The sequence below is a fragment of the Lepisma saccharinum genome, chromosome 8, assembly GCF_977018435.1.
Source record: "Lepisma saccharinum chromosome 8, izLepSacc3.1, whole genome shotgun sequence".
Lineage (NCBI taxonomy): Eukaryota > Metazoa > Arthropoda > Insecta > Zygentoma > Lepismatidae > Lepisma > Lepisma saccharinum.
The window spans coordinates 8,460,974-8,478,217 of record NC_139236.1 but is presented as its reverse complement, the minus strand read 5'-3'; the positions used below and the strand labels follow the sequence as shown (position 1 = coordinate 8,478,217).

The following is a 17,244-nucleotide window of genomic DNA, read 5'->3' as shown; positions in this document are numbered from 1 at the left end:
ACACATTTGCCAAAATGAAATTACAAGAACGGTACTGAACGGGAATCCCCTCAAAGCAAAAATCTTAATTCGTACAATAGTTATTGTAAGTGTTCGGAGCATCTTATCGACTATGACGATATTACTTTTCCCAGGCAAAGTTTTAATCTTCCTAACTGTTTATCATCCGGAATATAGAATGATTAAATGAAGAAGACTTAGGTGGGCAGGCCATGTGGCATAAGAGAGGAAAGAAGAGTTTACGGGATTCTTTTTTGGAAACCTGATGTTAAGAGACCAGTAGGAAGACCAAGACGAAGATGGAGAGATAATGTTGAGATGGACCTAAAGGAAATTGGTATGGATTTAAAAGAGTATATAGATTTTCCTCAGGATAGGGATAGATGGGAGGCCTGTGTTGATGGAGTCATGAACCTTCGTGTTCAAGAAGGCTAGAGAGTTAGTTAGTTAGTTAGTTAATTGTTTATCATCCATGTTGGGACATGATGACACTGTTTTAACAAATGTTTTTAGCTTTTTGAGAAGAGCGGACCTCTTACACTGTTTGTGACAATGGTTTTAGTCTCCTTCACCATTTAAATGTATTGTGTCTATTCTGTGCAGGTTCGCTAACAACCTTATGCTTTTAACTTTTCTCAGTGGGCCCTTTACACACCCTTTAAAACTTCAAGGTAATGATTTTATGTAAGAGGATTTTCCCACAAGTATTCTGAAGGTTGCAAAATTGCCATGTGTGCCAATGCACCCAAAACTCTTAAGTAATTATGTCATTCATTCATGAAGCAATGCACCCTTGCGCAAGTGGTCTCGGTGATCGAGCTAGTTAGCGCTGAACTCACAATGTCAATTACCGACGGTCTCAGGTTCGAATCCCGCCATAGACATGCGTGTTATTGTGCGATGCGTTATAAATTAAGAACATATGCTATGTAATGAAACTTTACACAAGGAGTAATAAATGATTACAATATCGACACAATATGATTAATTTGAAGAATAGATGTACTACAAATGCTGCTTATCAATATAAGAACTTCTTTCAACAAAAAGCGGACAGATCCGATGTGAATTTGGTCAGCCCATTAAATAGATGGAGGAACTTGTTGTCCAGATAGACATCACATAACTTCAACGGGCGTAGGTCAAGAGATCTGCTTGAGCAGAAAAGAATCTCATCAATATGTGGTCAATCATTGTCATGCTGAGAAAGCTGTCCATTCCAGATGCTTCATGAAATGATGCATGTGTATGTTGAACAATCTCTTATAATCTTAGATTTCTTCTGTCATAACACAATCACAGTTGACATTATGCCGAGAAAAATGGCCTAAAATAACCAAACCAAACGATAAAGTTCAATAATGAAGACTGTGCGTGGATTTGAACGACCCCTAGTCGTGCTCCAATGTCGTGGACGTCTAAGAACAGGTGTCCGTATTTCCGGGTAAGATTCTGTTCCGAATGAATCTATCAGATGTTAAGGCCAAATGTCTCGAATGACTCCTTTGGGTATTTTAGCAGTTCAGAACTTTCCAACCAGGACTATTTCAAGCACCTCGAAAGTACCAACGACGGCCTTGATTTAAGCATTATTGACAATTCGTATACTCCGCCATAGCTTTTCTACTAATAAGATAAGGTAAACTTCCCGTGCGCCTTGCTCCATCCCATGAAGGTAAGTAAGAAGATGTGGAGGTATCACCTCACATATTGACAACTTGTAGCAGTGATGTAATCAGCACCATGCCCCGACCGCATTTTACCGCCAGGATTACTTCTAGGTACCAATTTGATAGGGACTGGATGAATCCCTAGAGTCGATCCATCCCATCTGAAATCACCCACCACTGAAATCAAACCTGTGGCAGTCATACATCTTACCGACTTCATCATTGCAACTTTTCCACAATGTGTTCCAGTCATTATATTCAGCTTGAATTGTAGTACATCCTCAGAAAACTACTAATATTTATATTTACAGCTGCCTCCTTGAGAGGTTTATTTAATTTCATTTGGTTTTTGTTATTTTGCGTCACATTTCTTCCAAATTTGGCTAATCGAGACGATGAGGATGAGCAATGGTTTGACAAGATTGAAGAAGAAACACTCACAAAAAAACACTCATGCCCAGGTCGGGATTTGAACCCAGGATCAATGCTGCCATAGCGCGCTGTACTAACCACTCCGCCACGGAGGTTTGCCTTGAGTGGTCTCACCAAAGGTTTCAAATTCAAGTCCCGACCTTGGCATAGGATTTCTTTTGTCAGTGTTTCTTAATTATTTCATCGTCACAAGGATCCCAAGTTGAAGGAAAGTGACGCAAAGATCGAAAATCGAACATAGTGAAGAACAGGATTGGACCCTACACAATACGAGGTGCATTCAAGTTCTAAGGTCTCCTATATTTTCTTTCATAAACAACTTACACAACAGAGATGAAACTTCATTCACTTCTCAACATAGTCTCTCTCTAGACGTACACACTTTTCGCAACGCCGACACCATGATTGCATGGCCGCGGCGAACGCTTCTTTAGGGGTCTGCTTGCCCCACTGGAAAATTGCCGATGCAATAGAAGCAGGAGAGGATAATGTGCGGCCCCGGAGAAAGTCCTTCAGCGTTGGGAAAAGCCAAAAATCACTAGGTGCAAGGTCAGGGAAGTATGGACGGAGCATGTGATTCACTTCAAATTTGTTTTCCATGAAGAGCGGCTGAACAATTGTCGCCCAATGAGGAGGTGCGTTGTCCTGATGAAAGAACACAGTTTCAGTCATTTCCAGCCGTTTCTTTCGCAATGCTGGAAGCAACTTGGTCCTCAAATCAGTTCCATAGCTTGTACCCATCATTGTGGTACCCTTAGGATAGCAATGCGTGAGCATAACGCCTTCGCTGTCCCAAAATATCCCTTTTCTCAGCAATGGAGTAACTGGCGTCAGGTTCGTGGGCGAGGCTCCTTTGGTTTGTTTTCATAGGACGTTCGACATTCCTTGAACTATCAGACCCACGAACGCACATTTCTCACGTCCATGACACCACCACAGCATGTCTCAGTCATTTTAAGATAAATATCGATGGGTGTTACTCCAATCAGGTGAAGAAAATGGATATTAATAAGCTGTTCTTTCGATGTAAGTTATGTCATTTCCAGTATCAAAAATATGTCCGTCTTTAGATAGCGCCACTAGCTTCCTATGGGCCGTTTCGTGCTGTCATCTGGCCTCATCAACCTTCAAGAATGATTGCTTCTTCTCAAACAACTCTCACGTCTGTAACTGCTTCTAGTAATGAAGAAAAAAATAGGAGACCTTAGAAATTGAATGCACCTCGTATTCTTGTCCATATCACAAACCACTTCCCAATTCATAAGAAGGCCAAACTTCTAAATCTACCATCGCCCAATATCTGCCAAAAATACAAATAATTTTTAGGATACCAGAACACGAAGATCTCACACAACTCTCTTCATGCAAACGAGCCACTTCCTCCTTGCGTGCCCTGAATAGGAAATAGGGTAACCTATTGAACAATCCCACAGATCAAGAGGTCTGAGCTCTCTCACAATAGACAGCTATCGGTTCCTCTTGTGGCGTAGGCTTTCCGAGGTGGACACAATCCCCGAAAGTAGAAAATTAGTTTGACGCTGATGGAGCAAGCATTCAATCTAATGCACAGAAGCGTGTCTGTGTTTTCTCTGCGAACGGGATGAGACGGGAAGTCACAAGCAATCGGGCAGTTCATTATCAGGTGGAAAGGGAAAAGTTATCAATTCTCATTGACAAGTAAAGTTCTGCGCTTTCTGCGGTCAGAATCAGGTAACTTTATTAGTCCTTGCTTTAACTTATACCCAGATGAAGGCAATTCAAACAACGACATCCCGACGGACTTGTTAAGATCTTCAGTTGAAGACCGAAATGAACAATTGAAATTTTTAATACTGCATAACACCGCCGGTGGAGCCACATAATGGTTAGGATCACACCAATTATCCGTCTGTACATAAAGTAGATGTAAAACAAAAACTCAAATTGGAAACAAAATACCGACCAAATTCTGGTATGTCCACACTTCCTTGGCTACAAATTCTTGCCTAAGTAAGACTTGTTCGATAACTGGCCTACAATACGAGTATGTATATCGTATTATATTTCATGATTGATTGATTGATTGATTTGCTTTATTTTATTTCTCCTTTTTGTGCCAATTTACGCTAATTTGCTAAAATGGGGATGAGTGATGATATCATGAAATTGATAAATAGACACTCACAAACATCCATACCCAGTACAGGATTCGAACCTGGGAGCCTTGGCTTCGTAGTGCATGGTATTTTATGCAATTAACAAATTGGATCTGCATTTACTACGTAGCCGTGATATGATTGGTTGATTGAAATAGGTTATTTTATGTCGTATTTTTGTCACTTTTGTCTAATCGCGAATGAAGATTAGTTCATGGTTAACTGATTGATTCGGTTTATTTTACGTCGCTTTTCTGCCACTTTCAGCCAATCGCGAAAATGAGTATGAGATGTAATATGATAAAGTTGATGAAGGGACACTCACAAAGAACATCCATGTTCAGACCGGGATTGGAACCCAGGATCCTTAGCGTCATAGCGATCTTTGCTGACCACTCTGCTACGGAGGTCGGCGTAGCAGTGATATACTTTACGGGTACAATTTTAGTACATTGGCATATTCTCCACTTTTGCTTTAGATTTTTAACGAATTGCTTATCAGTATAATTTATAACAGAATTAATATGTATTTTAATTTGTTTTCATTACATAAAATTTTATTTTCTAGCATTTGTAGCATTTTCACAAGCCAAATCTCTATAACAAATGTTTTGTTATTTTAAATAGTCGAAGAAGTGCCACTTCTATCGCCATTACGTAAGCACCACACACGCAGGACCATTAATCTCAAGATCCGAGGTTTGAACCTCAAGGGTAAAATAAGGGAACACAGTGAAGATACGTAGAAGATCTGCTTTATGTTAGAATATATAATAATGCAACTATGACCGACTTCTGGGGTGGAGTGGTTAGCAAAACGCGCTACAACGCCAGGAGTGGCGTGTTCGAATCCCGGCCATGGAATAGGTATTCTTTGTGAGTGTCACTTTATCAATTTGATCACATCATCACTCATCCTCATCTTCGCGATTAACCAAAAGTGGCAGAAAAACGTAGTAAAACAAATGAATCAATCAATCAATACTGCAACTATATATTAGGCTTACTGATACATGCAATGCACATTAGAGAAAACTATAATTGTCGTCTAGAATATTAAAAACGTACATCCGACAAGATGTATGACATGACGAACGTTTGCGTGCTAGGTATAAGACGTTCCATATATTTTTTTATTGATGTGGATATATTTTTACTAAATGTTAAACTTACAGACTCCACGCTACAATGCATTTAAATATTTTCATCACGTAACAAACCTCCCATTGTTTATTTTGTACTAGCCTTGCTTGTTTCTAAGATAGTCGAGATTGTACAAGTTCGAATCTCACATTGTATAGGCATTTGTTTGAAGCAAAACGCTATATGGATGCGAAATATTGGCAATGGTGAAGCTAAAGTGAAAATTGGTAAATACAACAAAGTAGGAGCACAAAATAATCAAATTCCACAGCTCCCTTCGGTAAATATAAAAGCTTTGGAAACAAGCGAAAATAAGAAAAAGAGAGGAGAAAGAAATACAAAGCGAGTTCAAAGAAGAAAGAATGGAATAATAAAATTTGAATTGAGCAGGGTAAAAATAGAAGTAAAATTTTTGAATAGCAAAAAAGAGCTTGAGCATTGGCCGCGGTGGCTCAGTCGGTAACGCGTCTGACTACCATGCTCAAGGTCCCGGGTTCGATCCCTGGCCGGTTCAAATCCGGGAACTTTTCTAACGGTGGAAGCGGCCCCGGCGCCTACCCAGCGTCGAATAACATGGGTACCTGGGGGAAACCCTGGGGGGTAAAGGCGGTCAGGGGCGTGATGCTGATCACATCACCCCCACTCACGACCGGATCAAGAAAGTGTGGGGCGTTACCCCCACACCCCCTATACGCCTTCATGGCGTGGTGGTATGCACAGGGGAACACTTTACCTCTTTTTTTTACCTTTAGCATTGAACATTTAGAAGAAGCAGAGATATTCTGAAATATTCTCAATAGCTTTCCATAATATTGTAATCGGGAAATCTAAAATCAGCATAATCGATATTCAGTGATAGGTCTAAGTATTTAGACTGAAACTGAAAAATATTAACTTTCAAATTTCGTTAGTTTGAGTCAACTATTGGTTTTATTATGCTTTCCTTCAACTATGTAATAAGACCAGATGTAAGTGAGAGAATCAGACTGTACCTATATTTCTTTCATTTCATCGTAACAGTTTAAAAATACTGTTCTTGGAATACCCTGAAAATTCACTCTTTTGGCTATTATATTGCTAATATAATTCCAAAAGCACACACAGTATACAGTTTTCTGCCAAATATATACCATTCCATACATACACATTTAAAATTTGTACTTACTTTTCTTATTTCACTTATAAGGAGAACATATTTTCTGTCACTGGACAACAGGAACTTTTGCGCGTTGACGCGTCTCTGGAAGAGAAATGAAACAGTGGGTATTAAATAAGTGTTGACGCTTCCTTGACGACAAGCACTAAATATATTATTTACAGTTAAGGAACATATTAATTCTAGAGAAACATATTAACGAGTATGTGAGTTCTGGAGAAAATCGTTAATGGTAAAAATGAGTTTTGGAGAAGACCCAGTAAAGTTCGTTATAAAAAACTTCATGTGTTGTGCAGGTCATTAATGCAAGAGAACATCCTTACCAGTATATATTAAAATCTAATATAATATATTTCTAAGTTTAGATTTTGAATATCTTAAGAGGACATTGACTAATTTAGTTACAACCTTTCTAATATTCATTCATACACCTTAATGGTTTAAGATAAAGTTTCCCATATCAGAAACCCCAAATGTTTTTATATTTGCAATTTGTTAGAATCTTGGATTAGTAGGTTCAATCATGCGAAAATGTATCTTTCTTTGATAAAAAAAACATTTCTGTATTCATGTACAAATATTTATCGCAATTACTAAGTGCAAATTCTACGAACTTATTAAATTAATTCAAAAATGTAAAATTTTTAATATGGGAATACGACAAGTTATATTCGAGGATGTGGCAAACCTGTTTATGTGTATGCATATACAAAGAGGGATTTCTTTAAGTGGGATCAATTCGACATCTGTGCTGCATTGTTGCATACATACAGGATGTCTTTTCTAGAGGTATCTAGGGTTATTATTATTATTATTATTATTATTTGAAGTAGGGTTACACTTAAGCTTACAGTATTTTTACACGGATTATCTTACTATAGAAACAGCTTCTTGCCCTACATGGATTAATTTGTTAAGCTATACAATTCTGCTAAATGTTTATAGATGTATAAAATATGGAAAACTATAAGTGTGCCTATATAATAGAAACACACAAGGAATAAAAATACACAAGGAATAAAAGCACACAAGAAATAGAAATTAAGTAAGTATTTGTGAAGGAGGCAATGAGGCAAATGAGGTACGGTGTCAGTATTCGTAGATTAACATCCTAATTTGTTGTTTAAATGAGTCCTTTTCTGAGGACAAGCAAATGTCAACATCTCTTCACCTTGACTACATTTTGCAAGCTAACAGGGCTGGATTAACATCCAGTATAATCCTTTGTGGGGCTTATGTCGTGTCCTGTTTGTGAATGTCCTTTAATCAATTTGACATTATGACTATTGTTCATCTTCGCGATTAGCCAGAAGTGGCAGAAAAGCTAAGTAAAATAAAGCAAATCAATCAATGGAGGTTTCAGAGAGTCGAAACTAGGCTATAAAACCTTACTATGAAAAGTTGTGTGCCTTGATAGCCTCCACACACTGTGAATGTTTGTTAGTATATATATATCCTGAAAATGTTAATTTTGTTTCGTGCTCGATTACGATTATAAAAAGTTTATGTTTTGTGTGTGAGAAGTAAATTATTGTATTCCAATTCGCGAAAAAGCAGTGGAACGATGAATATCTGCGTGAGGAAATGCAGGTACATGTTTTAGTATATTAATTCGATATTTCCCCCTGGTTAGTGGTACTATTGATTCCTACATCATCACCTGGAATCCCTTTAAAAAAGTGAAAGTTTAATTTGTACACTGCACATATCTTTTATGATTCCTCTGCGTGTCACAAAAGTGGTAATTGAGAAGAACTAATTATATATTTAAATTGGTGTATAAAGTTCTATGCGAATCAGTTTTCCTTTCTTGCAGTTGCTTAGTATATTATAAGAAGTTGCAAATTCATGATCTGTTTATTGAATGAATGCAACATATTTGGAGAATTTCTTACAGAGTTGCAATTTTAGGGAAATTCCAACAAGTTCCATAAATAAAGGTCAGTCGAGTTCACTAATTGGCAAGTCAGCCATGTAGCCAGATCATGGCGAAAGAATTGTACACATCAATCTTGTTACCACATCAATCAGAATAATCTACATGTCGGAATCCGTAATAACGCTGTATCAAACCATAATGAACCGAGCATCCTGCAACTCGGTTCATGTAGTACACATCCAAGCTACATGTAATCGGGCACAGGTCTTGATTAACATCCATCGTTAATGATGCAATTCGAGACAAGTCAGGTATTAATTAGACGAATGTTACCAGAAAACAATTAAACAAAGAATAACTCCAAAATAATAATCACAGCAACAGGAGCTCATAAGTCCTTTGCCACACAATAGGCTGTCTGCCAGCAAACTGTATTATTTGTAGGCTCGAACGAATTGTAGGCCACTAATTTTTCTTCAATTTAGTAAAGTTCTAAATAATTGTGGCCAACGATAAAGTAGCTACAATATTACGATGAAAAACTGTGTTATACGAGGCGAGTCCAAGTTGAATATATAATTCCACGGCCATGTAGACCTGTCATATTGTGATAGAATAATGTTAACATGGCATCCTTACACTTTTAAGGATGTCACTTTTAAGCGAGGCAACAGAGGCGTTTCCGGCGTCTCAGTGGGCGATAACCTTTAAGATAACCTACAGACTTCTTAGGTTCCGCGCGTTTCCCTGTAGTGGGCGTTACTCCATTTGATTTCAATATAAGCAGACAACAGAAGTACTGTTTCGACGTTTTCCAGTGTCTCAGTTGGCGTTAAGCTTAAATCATGGCAGAGCAGCAACTGAAGTATCGAGCACTAATAGAGTTGCTGAAGCTGAGAGGGCTATTATCCAAGAATATCCACGCCAGTTTGGTCCATGAGTATAATTACTCCTCATATTTCCTTGCCACTATGTTCAATTGAGTTATAGAGCTCAAGAGAGGAAGAAAATGCATTCGAGATAAACCATCTCCACCACTGCCAAGAATTGTCCGAACCTTTGAAACATTAATAAAAATTTGAAAAACTGGTGATGTGAGACAGAATATTGAAACTAGTGGAAAAATAGGCATTCTGACTCCGACAAATCATCTGGTGTTGAGTAAGGTTTAATGATGAGAAAAGTGATTTCGCCATGAGTGCCAAAGTTGTTCGCACCACATGAAGAACAAGAACGTCTCGATATTTCGAATGAAAATTGGGAATTAGAGAGAAGTTAGAAAAGAAAATCTTTCTATACCAGTAACAGAGGACGAGATGTGGGTACATAATCATCAATTCGAGACAAAGTAAGCTTCCATTCAGTCCATAAGGACGTAAGGGTTCTTCAACCCAAGAAGATAAAAAAACTTCAAGACTCAACACAAAAGCTGTTGTTGACTTTCTTGTGGGACTGCAAAGTCCCATTCGCTATCAAGCTCCAGCCAAGGAATACCGCAATTAATGATTCATCATCTTTGATCGAACTGCATCTAGAAAAGGGTGATTAAAGAAAGAACAAACTTCAAAATTCTGTTGTATTTTTTTTACATTTCCGTAGAAAGCCAGGGAGGGTCACGTGAACCGCTGAACCAATCCGCTTGGTTCAGAAGCCGTTGTAATCGGACATTCTCGTGGCATTCTGCATTGACAAATTTTTCGTTTCGAGTCGTTTTCGAAACAGGTGACACACTCAACAAGGCGAAGCCTAATGGTTGCCGCCGCGAATGGGTCTCCGATTCCCTGCCTCTCCCTGAAATGCGAGCGAAGGGTGTCGTGTAAGTCTGGACAAAAATCAGGCGTGCAGCAACCCCGCTTTCCCCCCTTTGAAACTCCCACAATGGACTTGATTGATTTGGTGTTTTAAGTCCACTTTATGCACAGTAAGGCTAATCGGGACTGGACCTACGGTTTAGAGTGGGATCCGAACCACTATGTGCCTCCACCGGGTATCGAACCCGGTACCCCTTGATTACAAGGCGACAACGCTATCACTGCACCATCGGTGAGGCACTCCCACAATGTAGGCGAAAAGTCTGGCTTTCCTAAAGACTATTCTTTGGCTGGTCGGGCTTTAGCGACATGTCTCGGGTAAATATGTTACATGACAGTGCACCATCCCGCATGTCTCGCCTTGCCAGGGTTCATGTACACGACCAGAAGTACAGAATGATCAGCACTCCCCTTATTCACCAGACCTGATTTTCATTTGATTCTACTTTTGAAGATCGTGTTAAGGGGCAGAGCCTTTGACGACAACGAAAAGATCATGTGCGTTGTAATCTCCTTTTCTGAGTATGAGGATGATTCCTTCTACAACAATGGAATTTTGAGATTGCCATTCAAATGCGAAGAGCGTATCAATAGAGGAGGAGATCACATTGAAAAATAAACCAGATGTTTTACATACTATTAGTTATATTTTCTTAAATTCACCTTGGACTCGCCTCATCTTGACTAGAAAAAACAGAAATATCGTTTTTCAAGCTTGATTCAATTATTATCGCTGTTTTTCAATTACATTCCTTATATGTATATATCATTTGATTTATGTAACATTAATATTAAAATTTCATGTAATTTGTCTGTCTGAATATTTAATTCATTAATACATAATTATTTACAATTAAATCATATTTTTTTATAAGCACATATTTAAACAAGCATGTGGACTTTGCATTTTGGTGTGGTGTTATTTTGTTCTTCCTACCTTTTTCTTTCTTGGTAATTATGATCCTTCACATTATTACATATTTTTGACGTGAATATGTACTTTTGTGGAAACGCTCAAAATGAAATTTGTACCTAAACACAACATATGTGCAGTTCAATATATCCTTAGGAGTTTTTCAACTGCGATACAACTTCCAATTGACTTTGAAATAACTACATTTTCGAGTGTAATTAATTTCATAGAAATTTTAGAGCATTTGAGGAATTAGAATTTGGAAAATAGAGCTTAAATACATTCTACGGTTTAAGAGGTGAACAGTGTTCTACTTTCAAACATTTTGTCTACAATATTTGCCGGGAATTTAGAAACGTTGAGTTCAAAGTATCTTGGGGCATTGATCCGATGTTGCATTCGTGTGAAATTGTCTGAGAGATGAAGCTTGAAAAAACAAATGTTTCCTCTATCATTTATGTTCACATGCCCATGTCTAGATTACATTTTTGGAGAATGAGGAACGAAAATATTTGCATATTTTAGGGCATTAATTGAGCTATAAATGTTTTTTTTATATAGACATTTGAAATATAGTGCGTCGAGATTAGGATAGTTGGGGGCGAGTAGAAAACATGTCTCCAATTTTGAAACCACGATACCTGTCGTAAATTGAGAACTCTTGAGGTGATCATTCTAGCGTCTGGATTCCTGAAGACTTAATGTTGTATATTTTTGGTTTTCCAATTTCAACTCAACGTTTCACATTTTTGTTTAGAATACTTCAGAGTTGAAGGAACAAAAATCGAGCAAATTTAGAGCACTGCCTGGGCTATAATTTTGTTAATTTTAAATGTAGTGAGTAGTTTACGTGGCGAGAGGTAGGTAGCACAAAAACAAACTTTGTGACTACAATAAATGTCGTGAAATAATATTTTATAACTGGCATTGAATTCGAACTAAAATTCGGCCAATATACAGGTATGAAGATGGGAAATTTTAAACCAACTGTTACATAACCTTTGAAATACACTTCGCATGAAACTGTATGTTTAAGGGGCAATGGCCGCGAAACCAACAATCACGTTTGGTGAGTTATAATGTGCAATGTTGGATAGAATAGCCGATGTATACACGTTGCTTTAATATTTTTATACGAAAGTGAGCATAGATATTAGAACGTTTGAAAATTATGTTTTATAATGTCTTTAAATGAGAAAAGAACAGAAAGAGGGGTTTGTCTAAAAAAAGAGGAAAATTGCCAATATTAGAGTTACAAGAATACGTAAATCATTAATACAATAGTTTTCTTAATAGAAGTAATGCACCTCTGTCCGCTTCAAATATTATACAAGATATTTAATATTATAATATTACTAACATTAATCAATACTGAGAATTTATTTTACGTTTCCTATTGCAGCGATTATGACCATTTCTGATTTTTAAAACGCCCCTATACATAATTTAAGTTTTCATCCTCAGACTTGGGGTGACTCATGCAGAATTGCTGGGTAAGAAAACTTTTAAATCTGTTTCTTTGCAAATTGGCATAATGTTAATTTAATAAGACGTCAATATTTTCACTTCTTGTCTCGGCGCCCGGCCCTTTGGTACCTCTGTAGCTCTGTAACAATATCTTGAAATGTAACATGATTTCCCCCTCTTTGTTGCTTTCACATTACTCTCTCAAGTTTATATGTTATTGTTGGGATTACAGGTTATTCTGATTAACTCATTACAGATGTGTGTTTACCAAAGGTTCCAGCAAAGTTGTATTTCCAAGATATGTAGAATGAAGCTTTACATTAGATAAGTATTTCGATCATGTTGCGGCAGTTTCCTGTGTCATAGATTATTCCCGACGATAAAGTTGTGACCTAACGAAATTGACGATGAGAAAAATACAATGATATATTCAAGCCCTAAACCAGGATTCAACCCTGCAACGTCTGGCTTCGTAGCGGTAGCATGATACATTGACCATGCTGCTACAATCTACAATGTTTACATTTGACTTTGCACTTTGTCTAGAGACACTTAAATTTTGTTATCAGTTATGAATGGATCTTTCTTCATGTTTCTTCAAAGACACTTCCAATGTGTTCGCAAGTTTAAGGACAATAAGTACAGTTTCCATTTCGAAGCGTGAAAATCGGCACGATTGATTGGTTAATTGATTTGGTTTATTTTACTTCGCATTTGTGCAAATTTTGGCTAATCGCGAAGATGAGGATGAGTGGTGATATGATGAAATTATTGAAGGGACACTGACAAAGAACACCCATGATCAGGCCGGGATTCGAACCCGGGATCCCTGGCGTTGTGTGCACTGTACTTACCACTCCGCCACGGACGCTGACGAAAATCCAAACCAGGAGACCAGCTCGTCCTATTGCGTCATGTACAATTTTATATAGCAGCTTATTAAGTATTAAATTTTTGTAGGTACACAACGAATACGTATCAATGCATAAAATATTAAAGAATACATTTTCAAGAAAATCCAAAAATATTGCGCTCCTAGTGTTTAAGTCTTCGTTTTAAGTCCACTTTATGCACAGATGAACTAACGGAAACTGGAAAGTGAGATCCGAACCACTCTCTGGTTCCACCGGATGTCGAACGCAGAACTCCTTCATTACAAGGCGACGACGTCACCACTACGTCATCGAGGAGGCGGTAGTAAATAGTACATGGGAGCTATAGTGAAGAATACAGAGGGTAGAAAGACATGGAAATACAAGTTGAAGACCTGAAAGTTTAAAGTGTCACTCATTCATTTAGACCAATAAAAGACGTGAAGTAATTTCACTACGGAGCACAGATCTTTTGTTCATATTTATCTATCTCTTTTATCCCGCCGGGATAAAGTGAAGCATGGCACACTTCCTGTAAGAGTGTTACCTTGTGAGGAAATTCTGCATGCAAACAGTTTTTATATCGGAAAATACGGACGTCATTTTCTCTTTCTTGAAAGTGGACGAAGAGAGCGGTGTCATTTTCATGGACCGTTTTGTCTTTGGTTAATAGTGGCGCATTCATAGATACTATTACTGTAGTAGTTACACATGTGATCCTCATTACACTGAAAAAAAGAAACAATGGTGTTAAAACGAGACAGACTGAAGTTTCAGGACGTCCACATCACATAGTGATCAACGTTTAATTTCAATGGTGCTAACATTTATCAGTGGCTTTTAGCTGAAACTTTGACCAGAACCTGGTGAAGATTCTCCTGACCAGAATCGCCTGGGCTGGGATTCTAGAAGAGCTTCACTAATGAGTAGCTTACCAATCAACCTCTTGTCTGCTCACGTTCTCTACCTGTAGTGACGGATAACTTTAGTCCCTAGCAGGGACACTTTCTAATTTTCCATTACACGTTTGAATGGCCACATATGAAAGGCTGTCTCACATGTTCTCCGCGTTCTCATGGATCTCCTTCAAAAATCATTTCTGTCTGTGAAGTTGGTAATTCTACACATTTGACATACCATTGACTCCATTAAATCAGTGCAAATACAGGGTGTTTCTAAAGGTCGTTTACAACGCTTGGGAGGTGATTCCTCTCACGAAAACAAGCAAAAAGTGTGAGTTCCATTTTTACGACTGAGGCTTTGTTTCCGAGATAGGAGCCTCGCAAAAGGTGACAAAGTGAACGTCACACCTAACTGGGACTAATACTATCACAGATAGAGAGGCGGTTCCAAGGGAATCATAAAGGAATCGTATGTGCTCAGTCCGGAAGTCACTATGAAAAGTTCACTGCACGCATGAGCAATGGAGTCCTCAAAGGAATTGGGGATTTCCAGCAAGAACAATGCATGGAAAGGGTATGTAACGCAGCAAGAAGGACCGTGACAATGATAAATGCGTTAAAGACAACACATCCCGACCTCAAACATAAAAACATGAGATCGGAACACAAAATCCGAAAAGTTGAGCATGGTTGCATACCCCAGTTACACGCGAGGAATGAACGAATCATGTCATGTGGCATACGAGAGACACATTACTCCACCAGGAGGAGGGAAAGAAAAACACAATATCAGATGACTGCGACAACGTGTATTTTTACACGCGACAACTACGTAATATCGCCCCCCCACACACACAACAAACAACAAATGCTACAATGTCTTACGCACAGACAGTGCGTGTCACTGTACACCAACTGAAGATGTCACTTTCACCACACAAAGGGGGTGGGGAGCAATACCAAGAGTGTTCTCACTGGGATTTGCCGAGGGCGATGATCACAGATGGTTTTCAAACTGTCTGCCGTTCACTTCTACGCAGAGATGACAGCAACGAATCAAGGATTGTCGAGTACGAGGAAACAAGCCAGGTGTATCTGCTACCGTCGCGGCGGCGACGTTGATGCGAGCAACGAGGTCCTCAACTGATGTGAAAGGTGTGTCGTATACAAGGGTTTTCATTTCTCCCCAGAAGGAAAAAATCTAGAGGGTTGAGATCTGGCGACCTCGGTGGCCAAAGCACAGGCTCATCCCTACCAATGACCCTATTCCAAAACACGTCATGCAGGAAATATCGTACATTACGATCGAAATGAGCTGGTGCCCCATCGTGTTGGTACCACATTTCTTTTTTTGCCGTGCCAAAGGTACGGTCTCCAACAGTTCAGGCAGAACCTCACTAAGAAATGCATGATACGTGCGACCATTCAGGCGAACAGGGAGAATGTATAGTCCAATTAAATGATCATGTACTATCCCGCACCACACATTCACTGAAAACCTGTGCTGGTGATGGGCCACAAAAAGTGCATGTGGGTTGTCAAAGTCCCAGACATGACTGTTTCTACTATTGAAGACATCCATCCCGGTGAAAATGGCTTCATCTGTCCACAATACCTTTGCCCCGAAGTGAGGGTTTGTGTCCAGCTGATGCAACAACCATTGGCAAAACTCTATACGAGGGCGAAAGTGACGAGGTAACAGTTCTTGTACTTTCTGCAGTTGAAAAGGGTGCATTCCTTCCTCTGACAACACTCGCCAAACATTCACATGAGACGTGTTTCGTGGCCGAGCGAGCACGCGTGTACTGGTGCCAGGATGTTCTGCGACCGCTGTTAACACATCTTCTGCAAACTGATGTGTGCGTAAACTTTGGGGTCTTCCAACTTCTTGCCGCGGTGGTAACACTGACCCTGTTTCACGCAGTCGACTGTCCACTGCCTGAAAGAAGGCGTGAGATGGTAAACGTCTTTGTGGAAAGCGTTCTCCATAAAGACGCCTTTCCTCATGGCTATCACCACGTGCCTCCCCATACATGAGATGCATGTCTGCTAGCTGCTGGGTCGTATACGCAGCCATCTGTGATAGGGAGCTGGAACTGCAAAGTATCGTTTTTGTTTAACACTAGCACACTGCACTCCACCACGTCAACTTCTTTCAATACAACATACTAGTACTCTTCAATGCGTATGACAACCTAGAGCGAACTGCTGATCACATCCCAGCACCTGCAAACACGACTGGGACGACTGTCGGTGAGAACCAACCCTTCGAGCTCCTCTCGCGGGTACAGAAGTCATCAAGCTCAAACAAACGTAGACTACGAGAGCCAGACTTGCCTGCGCAGCGCTCCACAACTGGTCTCTTTTACGTCACAGTGATCGTGTGCGAACACTCTTGGTATTGTTCCCCACCCCCTTTGTGTGGTGAAAGTGACATCTTCAGTTGGTGTACAGTGACACGCACTGTCTGTGCGTAAGACATTGTAGCATTTGTTGTTTGTTGTGTGTGTGTGTGGGGGGGGATATTACGTAGTTGTCGCGTGTAAAAATACACGTTTGTCGCAATGATCTGATATTGTGTTTTTCTTTCCCTCCTCCTGGTGAAGTAATGTGTGTGTCTCTCGTATGCCACATGACATGATTCGTTCATTCCTCTCGTGTAACTGGGGTATGCAACCATGCTCAACTTTTCGGATTTTGTGTTCCGTGCTCATGTTTTTATGTTTGAGGTCGGGATGTGTTGTCTTTAACGCATTTATCATTGTCACGGTCCTTCTTGCTGCGTTACATACCCTTTCCATGCATTGTTCTTGCTGGAAATCCCCAATTCCTTTGAGGACTCCATTGCTCATGCGTGCAGTGAA

The 17,244-nt window shown here is 39.3% G+C and overlaps 1 protein-coding gene across 2 annotated transcripts in view; it reads right to left on the bottom strand.

Annotated features, from left to right (window-relative positions):
* Positions 1-17,244, bottom strand: part of LOC145990855 (inactive dipeptidyl peptidase 10-like) — a 621,213-nt gene that overhangs the window by 185,903 nt on the left and 418,066 nt on the right. For both annotated transcript variants that reach the window (XM_083126291.1, XM_083126290.1), the window contains exon 4: positions 6,546-6,620. In XM_083126291.1, coding sequence (XP_082982417.1) covers positions 6,546-6,620 — 75 coding nt within the window. The remainder of the gene's footprint in view (positions 1-6,545; positions 6,621-17,244) is intronic.